The 13,672-nt window shown below is 45.3% G+C and overlaps 1 protein-coding gene across 1 annotated transcript; it reads left to right on the top strand.

Annotated features, from left to right (window-relative positions):
* Positions 1-4,598: 4,598 nt before the first annotated feature.
* On the top strand, positions 4,599-13,472 carry LOC134433336 (nicotinate-nucleotide pyrophosphorylase [carboxylating]-like). The gene is made up of 3 exons (XM_063182192.1): positions 4,599-5,303; positions 9,940-10,071; positions 13,266-13,472. The coding sequence occupies exons 1-3, from the start codon at positions 4,599-4,601 to the stop codon at positions 13,470-13,472; spliced, it is 1,044 nt and encodes a 347-aa protein (XP_063038262.1).
* Positions 13,473-13,672: the final 200 nt, after the last annotated feature.

Here is a 13,672-nt window from a genome sequence, read left to right as displayed (position 1 = left end):
TGATTGATTTTATTGTTTGATTTAATGTATCAATTGATTGATATTATCGACTGATTGATTTATTTCGATTGATTTTATTGCTGGATTGATTTTATTGTTTGATTTAATGTATAGATTGATTGATTTTATCGACTGATTGATTTATTTCGATTGATTTTATCGATTGATTTTATTGCTGGATTGATTTTACTGTTCGATTTAATTTATCGATTGATTTATTTTATCAATTGATTGATTTTATTGTTCGATTTATTTTATCGATTGATTGATTTTATCGATTGATTGATTGATTTCGATTGATTTTATTGCTGGATTGGTTTTCTCCCAACCTCTCCTCCCTGGGCTGGGTTTGCCCTTTGCTCGGGGCCATAAATGCCCTGAAAAACCAAAATTTGTTTCTTGGGTTTTGTGTTTGCAGAGCATTCACAGCCCCAGGACGGAATTTGGAATTTGGAATCTGAAGAAAAACAGAAATAAAATCGAGTCTTGCTGGGGAAGGACAGAATAAAATAAAATAAAATAAATTTAAAATAAAATAAAATACATAAAATAAAATAAAATAAAATAATGAAATAAAATAACATAAAATAAAATAAATAAAATAAAATAAAATAAAATAAAACAAATGAAATAAAATAACATAAAATAAAATAAAATAAAATAAAAATGAAATGAAATAAAATAAAAATGAAATGAAATGATATGAAATGAAATAAGATAAAATAAAATAAAATAAAATAAAATAAAATAGTATTAAAAATAAAATGAAATAAAAAAAATAAATAAAATAAAAATAAAATAAATAAAATATTAAATAATAAAATATAATACTATATAATGTAATGTAATATAGTATAATATAGTATAATATAATATAATATAATATAATATAATATAATATAATATAATATAATATAATATAATATAATATAATGTAATGTAATATAATATATTGCAATATAAATGGATTAAAACATGAAATGAAATAAAAATAAATAAAAACCAAACTCTGTTTTTTGGATTTTTGTGTTTGCAGAGCATTCACAGCCCCAGGACGGAATTTGGAATTTGGAATCTGAAGAAAACCAGAGATAAAATCGAGTTTTGCTTGGGAAGGACAGAATTGTAGGGCAGGGTCACCGATCCCCAGCATAAAAAAAAATTAAAAATAAAATATAATATAATATAATGTAATAAAATGTAATATAATATAATATAATATAATATAACATAACATAACATAACATAACATAACACGTTTAAAAACACATATAGTAATATATTTAATACCTAATAATAGTAAATACAAATAAAGAAGCAAACCAGCTCAGACAGTGCCTGAAATAAAGGGAAATAAACCAGCTCAGGGAGTGCCTTGGAATGTCCCCAGTGTCCCCAAGGTCCCCAAATCTCATTTTTTCCCAATTTTCCCCCATTTTCCCCCAATGTCCGCAATGTCCCCAATGTCCCCAAATCTCATTTTTTCAAATTTTCCCCCAATTTTTCCCCAATCCCCCCAATCTCATTTTTCCCAATTTGCCCCCAAATTTCCCCAATGTCCCCCCAGTGTCCCCAATGTCCCCAAATCTCTTTTTTCCCAATTTCCCCCCATTTTTCCCCAATGATCTCAATGTCCCCAAATCTCATTTTCCCCAATTTTCCCCCAATTATCCCATTTTTACCAATTTTCCCCCAATTTTTTCCCAAATTTTCCCCATTTTTCCTCCAATGTCCCCAAATCTCATTTTTCTAAATTTTCCCCAATTTCCCCCCAATTTTCCCCCATTGTCCCCAGTGTCCCCAAATCTCATTTTCCCCAATTTTCCCCATTTTCCCCCATTTTCCCCCCCAATTTTCCCCCAATTTTTCCCCCAATGTCCCCAAATCTCATTTTTCTAAATTTTCCCCAATTCTTCTCCATTTTCCCCCCATTTTCCCCAGTTTTTTCTCATTGTCCCCAATGTCCCCAAATCTCTTTTTTCCCAATTTTCCCCCATTTCCCCCCAATTTTCCCCCCATGTCCCCAAATCTCATTTTTCGCATTTTTTTACCAATTTTCCCCCAATTTTTTCCAACATTTTCCCCAATTTGTCCCCAAATCTCATTTTCCCCATTTTCCCCATTTTTCCCCAATGTCCCCAAATCTCATTTTCCCAATTTTCCCAATTTTCCCCCAATTTTCCCCCAATGTCCCCAAATCTCATTTTTCCCATTTTTTACCAATTTTTTTCCCCCAATTTTTCCCCAAATTTTCCCCAATTTTTCCCCATTGTCCCCAATGTCCCCAAATCTCATTTTCCCCAATTTTCCCCATTTTTTCCCCATTTTTCCCCCAATCTCCCCAATGTCCCCAAATCTCATTTTTCCCAAACTTTCCCCCAATTTTCCCCCAATTTTTCCCCAACGTCCCCCCAATGTCCCCAAATCTCGTTTTTCCCAATTTTCCCCATTTTTCCCCATTTTCCCCAAATCTCATTTTTCCCATTTTTTACCAATTTTCCCTCAAATTTTTCCCAAATTTTCCCTAATTTTCCCCCATTTTCCCCCAATGTCCCCAGATCTCATTTTTCTAAATTTTCCTCAGTTTTCCCCCAATTTCTCCCCAATGTCCCCAAATCTCATTTTTCCCAAACTTTCCCCCAATTTTCCCCCAATTTTTCCCCAATGTCCCCAAATCTCATTTTCCCCAATTTTCCCCATTTTCCCCCATTTTTCCCCATTTTTTCCCCCATTTTTCCCCCACTGTCCCCAAATCTCATTTTTTTAAATTTTCCCCAATTTTTCTCCATTTCCCCCCAATTTTCCCCATTTTTTTCTCATTGTTCCCAATGTCCCCCCAATGTCCCCAAATCTCATTTTTCTAAATTTCCCCCCAAATTTCCCCAATGTCCCCAAATCTCATTTTTCTAAATATTCCCCATTTTTTCCCCCAATTTTTCCCATTTCCTTCTCATTGTCCCCAATGTCCCCAAATCTCATTTTTCCCAATTTTCCCCAATTTTTCTCAACTTTTCCCCCCATTTTTCCCATTTTTTTCTCATTGTCCCCAATGTCCCCCCAATCACCCCAAATCTAATTTTTCCCAATTTTCCCCCATTTTTCCCCAATTTCCCCTCCCCCATTTCCCCTCCCCCCCCCCAAACACTTCCGGGTTTATTTTTGGGGTTTTTTCGGATTTTTTTTTTTTTTGGGTGGGCGTGGCAGCCAATCAGCGCCGGCAGCCAATCAGCGGCGGCAGCCAATCAGCGCCCGCGCTGTGGCCCCGCCCCCCCGGGTAAGATCCCCCCCCTCCCCCCCGGGGCCTCATTCGGGCCCGGCGGCGCGCCCGGTGAGTGGGGGAGGGGCGGGGGAGGGGAGGGGGCGGGGCCGGGCCCAAAACGGCCCCTGGACCGCGGGATTTGGGGCAAAAAGGGCCAAAATCGGCACAAAATCGGCTGAAATTACACAAATTACCCAAAATCAGCGGAAATCGGCCCAAAACGGGAAAAAAAGGGGGAAAATCGGCACAAAATTGGCAAAAATTGGCATAAAATCGGCTGAAATTACCCAAAATCAACGAAATCGGCCCAAAACGGGAAAAAAGGGGAAAACTCGGCACAAAATTGGTTCAAAATCATCTAAAAATCCCTAAAATAGGAAAAAAGAGCAAAAATCGGCAATAAATTGTCTAAAAATCCATAAAATGGAAAAAAGGGGGGAAATGGGCACAAAATTGGCATAAAATCAGCTACAATAACCCAAAATCATCAGAAATCGGCCCAAAACCGGAAAAAAAGGGGAAAAATCGGCGCAGAATTGGCAAAAATTGACACAAAATGATCTAAAAATCCCTAAAATGGGAAAAAAGGGGCAAAAATCGGCCCCGAATTTGCCCAAATCCCCCTAACCCGACCCCAAATTTCCTCTTGAGCGCTCCCAAATCCCCCCAGGGAGCCACAGAATCCCCCCCAGACCCAAAACCTCCCCAAAAACACCAAGGGGGACCCCGAAATCCCCCCAAGGACCCTCCTGGGATCCCCAAAATCCCCCCCAGACCCAAAAATCTCCCCATAGATCCCAATGGGGACCCCAACATCTCCCCTGGGACCCCATGAACCCCTCCAAGCCCCCTCCCCATTACCCCAAATCCCCTCCTGGGACCCCAAAATCCCCCCAAGGTCCCTCCAAATCTCCCCAAAACCCCCTCCCCACACCCCAAAATCCCCCCCAGACCCCAAAATCTCCCCAGAGATCCCAATGGGGACCCCAAAACCCCCTCAAGGACCCCCCTGGGACCCCAAAACCCCCTCAAGGACCCCCAAAGACGCCCCTGGGACCCCAAGATCCTCCCAAGCCCCCTCCCCACACCCCCAAATCCCCTCCAGGACCCCCCTAAGACCCCCAAAGCCCCTCAGGGACCTTCCTGGGACCCCCAAAATCGCCCCCAGACCCAAAAATCTCCCCATAGATCCCAATGGGGACCCCAAAAATCCCCTCAAGGACCCTCCTGGGACCCCCAAAATCCTCACAGAGACCCCCCAAGACCCCCAAAATGCCCCCCAAGGACCCCAATATCCTCCCCCTAATTCCCTTTCTCTCTCCCCAGGTCTCTCCGCACCATGTCCGGCTCTGCGCCCCCAAACCCCGCGGGACCCTTGAACCCCCCGAACCCCCCGAACCCTTCGGGGACCCCCTGGCCGCCCCCCCCTCCCCCGCACCGCCTGCGGGCCCTGGCGCGCTCCTGGCTGGACGAGGACGCGCCCTGGCCCGACCCCACCGTGGCGCCGCTGGGGAACGCCGAGATCCGCGCCCACATCCTCGTCAAAAACCCCGAAACCCCCGCATTTAACCCTGAAACTGCCCGATTTAACCCCAAAACCCCCGCATTTAACCCCGACCCCGCCCCGTTTTTCAGGATGCTGGCCGGCTGCCCGTTCGCCGAGGCGGTGTTCGCGGTGTCGGGCTGCTCCGTGCTCTGGAAGGTTCCCGAAGGTTCCCGGCTGGGCCCGGGCCGGGCGCTGCTGGCCGAGGTTCGCGGCCCCGTTTCCGGGCTGCTCCTGGCCGAGCGCACGGCCCTGAACGTCCTGGGCCGCTGCAGTGGCGTGGCCTCCATGGCCGCCCGGGCCCGGGGCGTTGCTGAGAGCCGAAATTGGGGAGGGGTCGTGGCGGGGACGCACAAGGGCACGCCCGGCTTCAGGGTGGCCGAGAAGTACGCGCTGGGCGTGGGGGGCGCGCAGGGGCACCGCCAGGGGCTGGGGGCCTTCGGCCTCGTCAAGGACAACCACAGGGCCGTGGCCGAGATGGGCGGAGGCGGGCAGGAAGGGGTTAAACGGGTAAGGACCCCCAATTTTGGGGTGAGAGACCCCCGAAATTGGGGAAAAATTTGGGGTAAAGTGAGGGGAAATTTGGGGGGGAAATGGGGGGTCCGGGCTGCTCAAGGACAAGCACAGGGCCGTGGCCGAGATGGGCGGAGGCGGGCACGAAGGGGTTAAACGGGTGAGCACCCCAAATTTTGGGGGGATTTGGGGCGGTTTTGGTTGTGGGAGACCCCGAAATTTGGGGGAAAATGAGGGAAAATTTGGGTGGAAAATGGGGGAGAAATGGGGTGGGGAGACCCCGAATTTGGGGGCAAAATTTGGGGGGTTCTGGTTATGGGGACCCCCAAATCTGGGGGGCATATGGGGAAAAATGGGGGGAAAATTTGGGGTAAAATGGGGGAAATTTGAAGGAAATGGGGAGGGGGGATCGGGGCAATCACAGAGCGGTGGCGGAGCTGAGCGGCGGGCAGGAAGGGGTTAAACGGGTAAGGACCCCAATTTTGGGGGGGTTTTGGTTGTGGGAGACCCCGAAATTTGGGGGTAAAATGAGGGGAAATTTGGGAGGGGCTGGGGGTGTTCGGGCTGCTCAAGGACAAGCACAGGGCCGTGGCCGAGATGGGCGGCGGGCAGGAAGGGGTTAAACGGGTAAGGACCCTAAATTTTAGGGGCTTTTGGGGTGGGGGAGCCCCGAAATTGGGGGAAAAAATGGGTGGAAAATTGGGGAGAAATGGGGTGGAAATAGGGCAGAAATGAATGGGAGGAATCCGGAATTTGTGGGCAAAATTTGGGGGGTTCTGGTTGTGGGGACCCCCCGGATTTAGGGGGCGTTTGGGTCGGGGGACCCCCGAAATTGGGGGGGAAATTGGGTGGAAAATGGGGGAGAAATGGGGAGAAATTTGGGCGGAAAACTGGGGAGAAATGGGGGAGAAATGGGGTGGGGAGACGCCGAATTTGGGGGAAAAATGTGGGGGGTTCTGGTTGTGGGGACCCCCAAATCTGGGGGGGAAATGGGGAAAAATTTGGGGTAAAATGAGGGGAAATTTGGGTGGAAATGGGGAGGGGGGATCGGGGCAATGACAGAGCGGTGGCGGAGCTGAGCGGCGGGCAGGAAGGGGTTAAACGGGTAAGGACCCCAAATTTTTGGGGAATTTGGGGCGGTTTTGGTTGTGGGAGACCCCGAAATTTGGGGGGAAATGGGGCAAAATTTGGGTGGAAAATGGGGGAAAAATTGGGGAAAAATTTGGGGTAAAATGGGGTGGAAATAGGGGTGGAAATGGGGGAGGAATGAATGGGGGGAATCCGGAATTTGGGGGAAAAATTTGGGGGGTTCTGGTTGTGGGGACCCCCGGATTTGGGGAAAAATTTGGGGGGAAATGGGGGAGAAATTTGGGAGGGGCTGGGGGCGTTCGGGCTGCTCAAGGACAAGCACAGAGCCATGGCCGAGATGGGCGGCGGGCACAAAGGGGTTAAACGGGTAAGGACCCCCAAATTTTGGGTCGGGGGAACCCCAAAATGTGGGGGGAAATGGGAAAAAATTGGGTGGAAATGGGGGAAAATGAGGAGGAAATTTGGGGGGACAATCACAGAGAGAGCGACAGCGGGCAGGAAGGGGTTAAACGGGTAAGGACCCCAAATTTTGGGGGGTTTTGGGGTGGGGGAACCCCGAAATTGGGGAAAAAATTTCGGTGGAAAATGGGGAGGGGGATCAGGAATTTGGGGAGGGGGCATCTGGACAATCACAGAGCGGTGGCACTGGAGACAGAGGAGGGGGTGACACAGGTGAGGACCCCAAAATTTGGGGGAATTTTGGGGTGGGAGAGCCCCGAAATTGGGGGAAAAAATTGGGTGAAAATGGGGGAGAAATGGGGAAAAAATTGGGGGGGAAATGGAGGAGAAATGGGGGGAGAATGGGGGGGGGGGATCCGGCAGGTGGGGACCCCCTAAACTGGGGGGGAAATGAGTGGGGGGACCCCTGAATTGGGGCAGTTTTGGTTGTGGGGAGACCCTACAGAATTTGGGGGGGTTCCGGTTGTGGGGACCCCCAAATCTGGGGGGGAAATGGGGAAAAATTTGGGGTAAAATGAGGGGAAATTTGGGGGGGAAATGGGGGCTCCGGGCTGCTCAAGGACAAGCACCGAGCGGTGGTGGAACTGAGTGAGGGACAGGAAGGGGTTAAACGGGTAAGGACCCCAAATTTTGGGGGGATTTGGGGCGGTTTTGGTTGTGGGAGACCCCGAAATTTTGGGGGAAATGGGGAAAAATTGGGGAAAAATTTGGGGTAAAATGGGGTGGAAATAGGGGTGGAAATGGGGGAGGAATGAATGGGGGGAATCCGGAATTTGGGGGAAAAATTTGGGGGGTTCTGGTTGTGGGAACCCCCAAATTTGGGGGGGGGAAATGGGGGAGAAATGGGGGAAAATTTTGGGGGAAAATGGGGGAAATTTGGGTGGAAATGGGGGAGAAATGAGAAAAAAAATTGGGTGGAAAACGGGGTGGGGAAAGCCAAAATTTGGGGAGCAAAATTTGGGGGGTTCCGGTTGTGGGTACCCCGAATTTGGGGTAAAATGGGGGAAATTTGGGGGGCAAATTTGGGAGGGGTCCGGACAATCCCGGAGCGCTGGCAAAGGGGAGCACCCCAAAATTTGGGGGATTTTTGGGCGGTTTTGGGTGTGGGGGGACCCCGATTTTGGGGCGGTTTGGGCACGGTGGGACCCCGAAATTGGAGGTGAAATGAGGAGGAAATTTGGGGGGAGACCCCGAAATTTGGGGAGAAAATGTGGTGGGGAGACCCGGAAATTTGGGGAAAATTTTGGGGGGAAAATGGGGTGGGGGGACCCCGAAATTTGGGGGGTTTTGGTTGGAGCGAGACCCCAAATTTGGGGGGAAAATTCCCAATTTTTGGGGATGAATTTTGGTGAAAATTCCCTATTTTTGGGGATTAATTTTGGTGAAAACTCCCAATTTTGGGAGCAGAAATTCCCAATTTTTGGGGATGAATTTTGGTGAAAATTCCCAATTTTTGGGGATTAATTTCCAAATTTTTGGGGATGAATTTTGAGTAGGAATTCCCAATTTTTGGGCGTTAATTTGGGGGGAAAGTCCCAATTTTTGGGGAATAATTTTGCGTAGAAATTTTCAGTTTTGGGGGAATCATTTCTGAATTTTTGGGGATTAATTTTGCTGGAAAATTGCCAATTTTTGAGTAGAAATTCCCAATTTTTGGGGATAATTTTGGTGGGAAAAATCCCAATTTTTGGGGTGAAAATTCCCAATTTTTGGGGTTAATTTTGGGGTGAAAATTCCCAATTTTTGGGGTGAAAATTCCCAATTTTTGGGGATTAATTTTGAATAGAAATTCCCAAATTTTTTTTGGGGGGGGGGGGAATTTTGAGTAGAAATTCCCGATTTTTGGGGAATAATTTCTGAAATTTTGGGGGTTAATTTTGGGAAAATTCCCAATTTTTTGAGATTAATTTGAGGGGAAAAATTCCCCATTTTGGGGGAATTATTTTTGAGTAGAAATTCCCAATTTTGGAGGAATAATTTAAGGGGAAATTCCCAATTTTTGGGGATTAATTTGGGGCAGACATTGCCAATTTTTGGGGATTCATTTCTCAATTTTTGTTGATTAATTTTGCGTAGAAATTCCCAATTTTTGGGGGATTAATTTTGAGTAGAAATCCCCAATTTTGGGGTATTAATTTGGGAGTCAAATTCTCAATTTTTGGGGATTAATTTCCGAATTTTTGGGGATGAGTTTGGGGGGGAAATTCCCAATTTTTGGGCTGAAAATTCCGAATTTTTGGGGATTAATTTCCAAATTTTTGGAGATTAATTTGGGGAAAAAATCCCAATTTTTGGGCATAAATTTTGAGCAGAAATTCCCAATTTTTGGGGGTGAATTTTAGAGGGAAATTCCCAATTTTTTGGCCATTAATTTGGGGATTAATTTCCAAATTTTTGGGGATGAATTTTGATTAGAAATTCCCAATTTTTGGGGATTAATTTCTGAATTTTTTGGGGATTAATTTCAGGGGGAAGTCCCCAATTTTGCAGATGAATTTTGGCGACAAATTCTAAATTTTTGGGGATTAATTTGGGGCAGAAATTGCCAATTTTTGGGGATTCATTTCTCAATTTTTGTTGATTAATTTTGCGTAGAAATTCCCAATTTTTGGGGGATTAATTTTGAGTAGAAATCCCCAATTTTGGGGTATTAATTTGGGAGTCAAATTCTCAATTTTTGGGGATTAATTTCCGAATTTTTGGGGATGAGTTTGGGGGGGAAATTCTCAATTTTTTAGGGACTAATTTTGAGTAGGAATTCCCAGTTTTTGGGTGGGAAATTCCCAATTTTTGGGCATTAATTTCCGAATTTTTGGGGATTCATTTGGGGAAAAAAAATCCCAATTTTTGGGAATTAATTTCCAAATTTTTGGGGATAAATTTTGAGTAGAAATCCCCAATTTTTGGGGATTAATTTTGAATAGAAAAACCCAATTTTTGGGGATTAATTTCCAAATTTTTGGGGATTAATTTCGATTAGAAATCCCCAATTTTTGAGGATTAATTTTGAATAGAAGAACCCAAATTTTGGGGGGCAAATCCCTAATTTTTGAGGGTTATTTTGGGGTCTTTTCAGCTGATTGAGGGGGCGCGCCGGGCCAGGGGCTTCACGCGGAAATTGGGCGTGGAGTGCGCGAGCGCCGAGCAGGCGCTGGAGGCGGCCAAGGCCGGGGCCGACGTCGTCCTGCTCGACAACCTGAGCCTAGAGGTGAGCCCCAAAACATCGGGGAACCCCAAAAATCGAAATTTTGGGGGAAAAAGGGGAAAATTTGGGGAAAAATGGTGAAAATTTGAGGGAGAAACTAAAAAAAAATGGCCCAAAATCGGGGTGGTGATGGTGGAGATTTGAGCTCTGAGCCCACAGGGGAGCCCCGAAATTTGGGGAACCACAAAAATCGAAATTTTGGGGAAAAACGGTGAAATTTTGGGGAGATAACTGCAAAAATCGGAAGTTTTTTTTTGGGGGGTCAAATAATCACAGAATTGATAAATTTTTTAGGGACCCAAATTTTAGGGCAGATTTTAGGTTGAAAATCAGAAATTTTGGGGTTTTCTGGGTGGGTCGGGCCCCAAATTTTGGGTGGAAAATGCCAAATTTTTGGGATTTCTGGTTTAGGAGGGATTTTGGGGTGAACACCCCAATTTTGAACCCCCAATTTTGGGTCAAATAATCCCAGAATTGATACATTTTTTAGGGACCAAAATAGGGCAAATTTTGGGTTGGAAATCCCAAATTTTGGGGTTTCTGGTTTAAAGGGAGATTTGGGGGTGGACACCCCAATTTTAGGTGGAATAATCCCAGAATTGATAAATTTTTATAGGGACCCAAATTGGGCAAATTTTAGGTGGAAATCCCCAAATTTGGGGGTTTTCTGGGTGGATCGGGCCCCGAATTTTGGGTGGAAAATCCCAAATTTTTGGGGTTTCTGGTTTAGTGGGGATTTGGGGGTGGACACCCCAATTTTGGGTTAAATAATCCCAGAATTAATGGGTTTTTATCGGGACCGAAATCGGGCAGATTTGGGGTTTTCCACCCAAATTTTGGGTGGAAAATCCCAAATTTTTGGGATTTCTGGTTTAAGGGCGATTTGTAGAATTTGGGGGTGGGCACCCCAATTTTGAACACCCAATTTTAAGTGGAACAATCCCAAAATTGATAATTTTTTTCTGGGGACCCAAACTGGGCAAATTTTGGGTTGGAAACCCCCAAATTTGGGATTTTTCTGGGTGGGAGAGACCCCAGATTTTGGGTAAAAAATCCCAATTTTTCGTGTTTGTGGTTTCAGGGGAATTTGGGGTGGACACCCCAATTTTGGGTTAAATAATCCCAGAATTAATGGGTTTTTATAGGGACCCAAGTTGGGCAGATTGTAGGTTGAAAATCCCAAATTTTGGGGTTTTTCTTGGTTGGTGGGACCCCAAAATTGGGTGGAAAATCCCAAATTTTTGGGGTTTCTGGTTTAGGAGGGATTTGGGGGTGGGCACCCCAATTTTGGGTGGAACAATCCCAGAATTAGTGATTTTTTTATAGGGACCCAAATTGGGCAAATTTTGGGTCGGAAATCCCAAATTTTGGGTATTTTTAGTTGGGTGAGACCCCAAAATTGGGTGCAAAATCCCAAATTTTGGGGATTTTGGGTTTAATGGGGATTTGGAGGATTTGGGGATGGACACCCCAATTTTGGGTCAAACAATCCCAGAATTGATAAATTTTTTTAGGGGCCCAAATTGGGCAAATTTTGGGTTGGAAACCCCAAATTTTGGGGTTTTTCTCGGTGGGTCGAACCCCAAATTTTGGGTGGAAAAATCCCAAATTTTGGGGGTTTCTGGTTTAAGGGGGATTTGGGGGTGGACACCCCAATTTTGGGTTAAATAATCCCATTTTTAATGGGTTTTTATAGGGACCCAGATTGGGCAGATTTTAGGTTGGAAACCCCAAATTTTGGGGTTTTTCTCGGTAGCTTAGACCCCAAATTTTGGGTGGAAAATCCCAATTTTTTGGGGTTTCTTGTTTAGTGGGGATTTGGGGGTGGGCACCCCAATTTTGAACGGCCAATTTTAAGCGGAACAATCCCAAAATTGATCATTTTTTCTGGGGACCCAAACTGGGCAAATTTTGGGTTGGAAACCCCCAAATTTGGGATTTATCTGGGTGGGAGAGACCCCAAATTTTGGGTGAAAAATCCCAATTTTTTTGGTGTTTGTGGTTTAAAGGGGATTTGGGGGTGGACACCCCGATTTTGGGTGGAACAATCCCCGGATTTGTGGGGATTTTTATGGAAAAAAAACCCAAATTTGAGCAGGGACACCCCAATTTTGGGTTCAAATCCCCAGATTTGTGGGGATTTTTATGGGGAAAACCCAAATTTGAGCAGGGGCACCCCAATTTTGGGTTCAAATCCCGCCCAACCCCAAATTTTGGGGTTCACTGACATTGTCCCCTTTTACCGGGATCTGCGCACGGATAAACTCCAAAAATGGGGAGAAACCCATAAAAATGGGAAAAAAATCAAAAAATATTTGGATAAATCCCCAAAAAAAAGAAAAGGGGGGGAGAAATCTCAAAAAATTTGGGCTAAACCCCAAAAATGGGGAATCAACAAAAAAAAAAAAAAAGCAGAAAACCCCAAAAAAATTAGGAAAAAACCCAAAAAGGGGGGATGAACCCGCCAAAAATAGGGAAAAAAGCCAAAAAACTGGGGTAAAGTCGAAAAATTGAGAAAAAACCCAAAAAATTGGAATAAATGCCAAAAAATTGGGATAAAACCCCCACAAAATGAGGATAAAACTCCAAAAAATGGGGATAAAAGCTCCCAAAAAGGGGATAAACATCAAAAATAGGGATAAAGTCCAAAAAATGGGATTATTCCCAAAGAAATGGGGAAAAAACCACAAAAAATGGGGGAAAACGCCAGAAAAATGAATAAACCCAAACCAAAAAGTGGGAAAAAATAAAAAAACATGGGAATAAAAACAAAAAAAATAGGAAAAAACCCAAAAAATGAGGACATGGTGCAAATATTTGGGATAAACCCCAAAAATTGGGATGAAACCCCAAAAATGGGAAAAACGAACAAACAAACAAAAAGGAATGAACCCTAAAAAATGGGGGGGAAAAACCCCCAAATAATTGAGATAAAGCCCCCAAAAATGTGGGGAAACCCCAAAAAATAGGAAGAAAACCCCCGAAAAATAGGAAGAAAAACCCCAAAAATGGGGCTGTGGACCTTTTGAAATGGGATAAACCCCCAAAAAATGGGAAAAAAAACCCAAAAAAATGGGGAAATAAACAAAAAAAAAAAAAAAATTGGGATAAACCCAAAAAATGGGGACCGAAACTGGGCAGGTTTTGGGTTGCAAAGCCCCAAATTTGGGTTTTTTGACGTTCTCCTCGTTTTGCAGGCGCTGCACGCGGCGGCCGCGCGCGTCAAGGCCGCGCACCCGCGGGTGCTGGTGGAGGCCAGCGGGGGCATCGGCCTGGAGAGCCTGGGCAGCTTCCTGGGGCCCCACGGGGCCGTTGTGTCCATGGGGTGCCTGACCCACAGCGCCCCCGTGCTCGACTGCGCCCTCAAGGTGGTGGGCATGGGGGACGGAGCCGAGGAAAAGTGAAAATCAAACGTGGAAACCCCAAAATTTCACCCTGGAGCCCTGAAATCCATCCCAGAAACCCCAAAATCCATCCCAGAAACCCCAAAATCCAACCTGGAACCAATGAAATCCAACCTGAGATGTGGAGACACCTGGAACTCTGAAATCCGTCCCAGGAACCCCCAAAATCCAACCTGGAACCCCCAAAATCCATCCCGCAA

Source organism: Melospiza melodia, unplaced genomic scaffold (genome assembly GCF_035770615.1).
Source record: "Melospiza melodia melodia isolate bMelMel2 unplaced genomic scaffold, bMelMel2.pri scaffold_18, whole genome shotgun sequence".
NCBI lineage: Eukaryota > Metazoa > Chordata > Aves > Passeriformes > Passerellidae > Melospiza > Melospiza melodia.
Note: the sequence above shows the minus strand (reverse complement) of the source record. Positions and strands in the feature narration are given on the sequence as shown.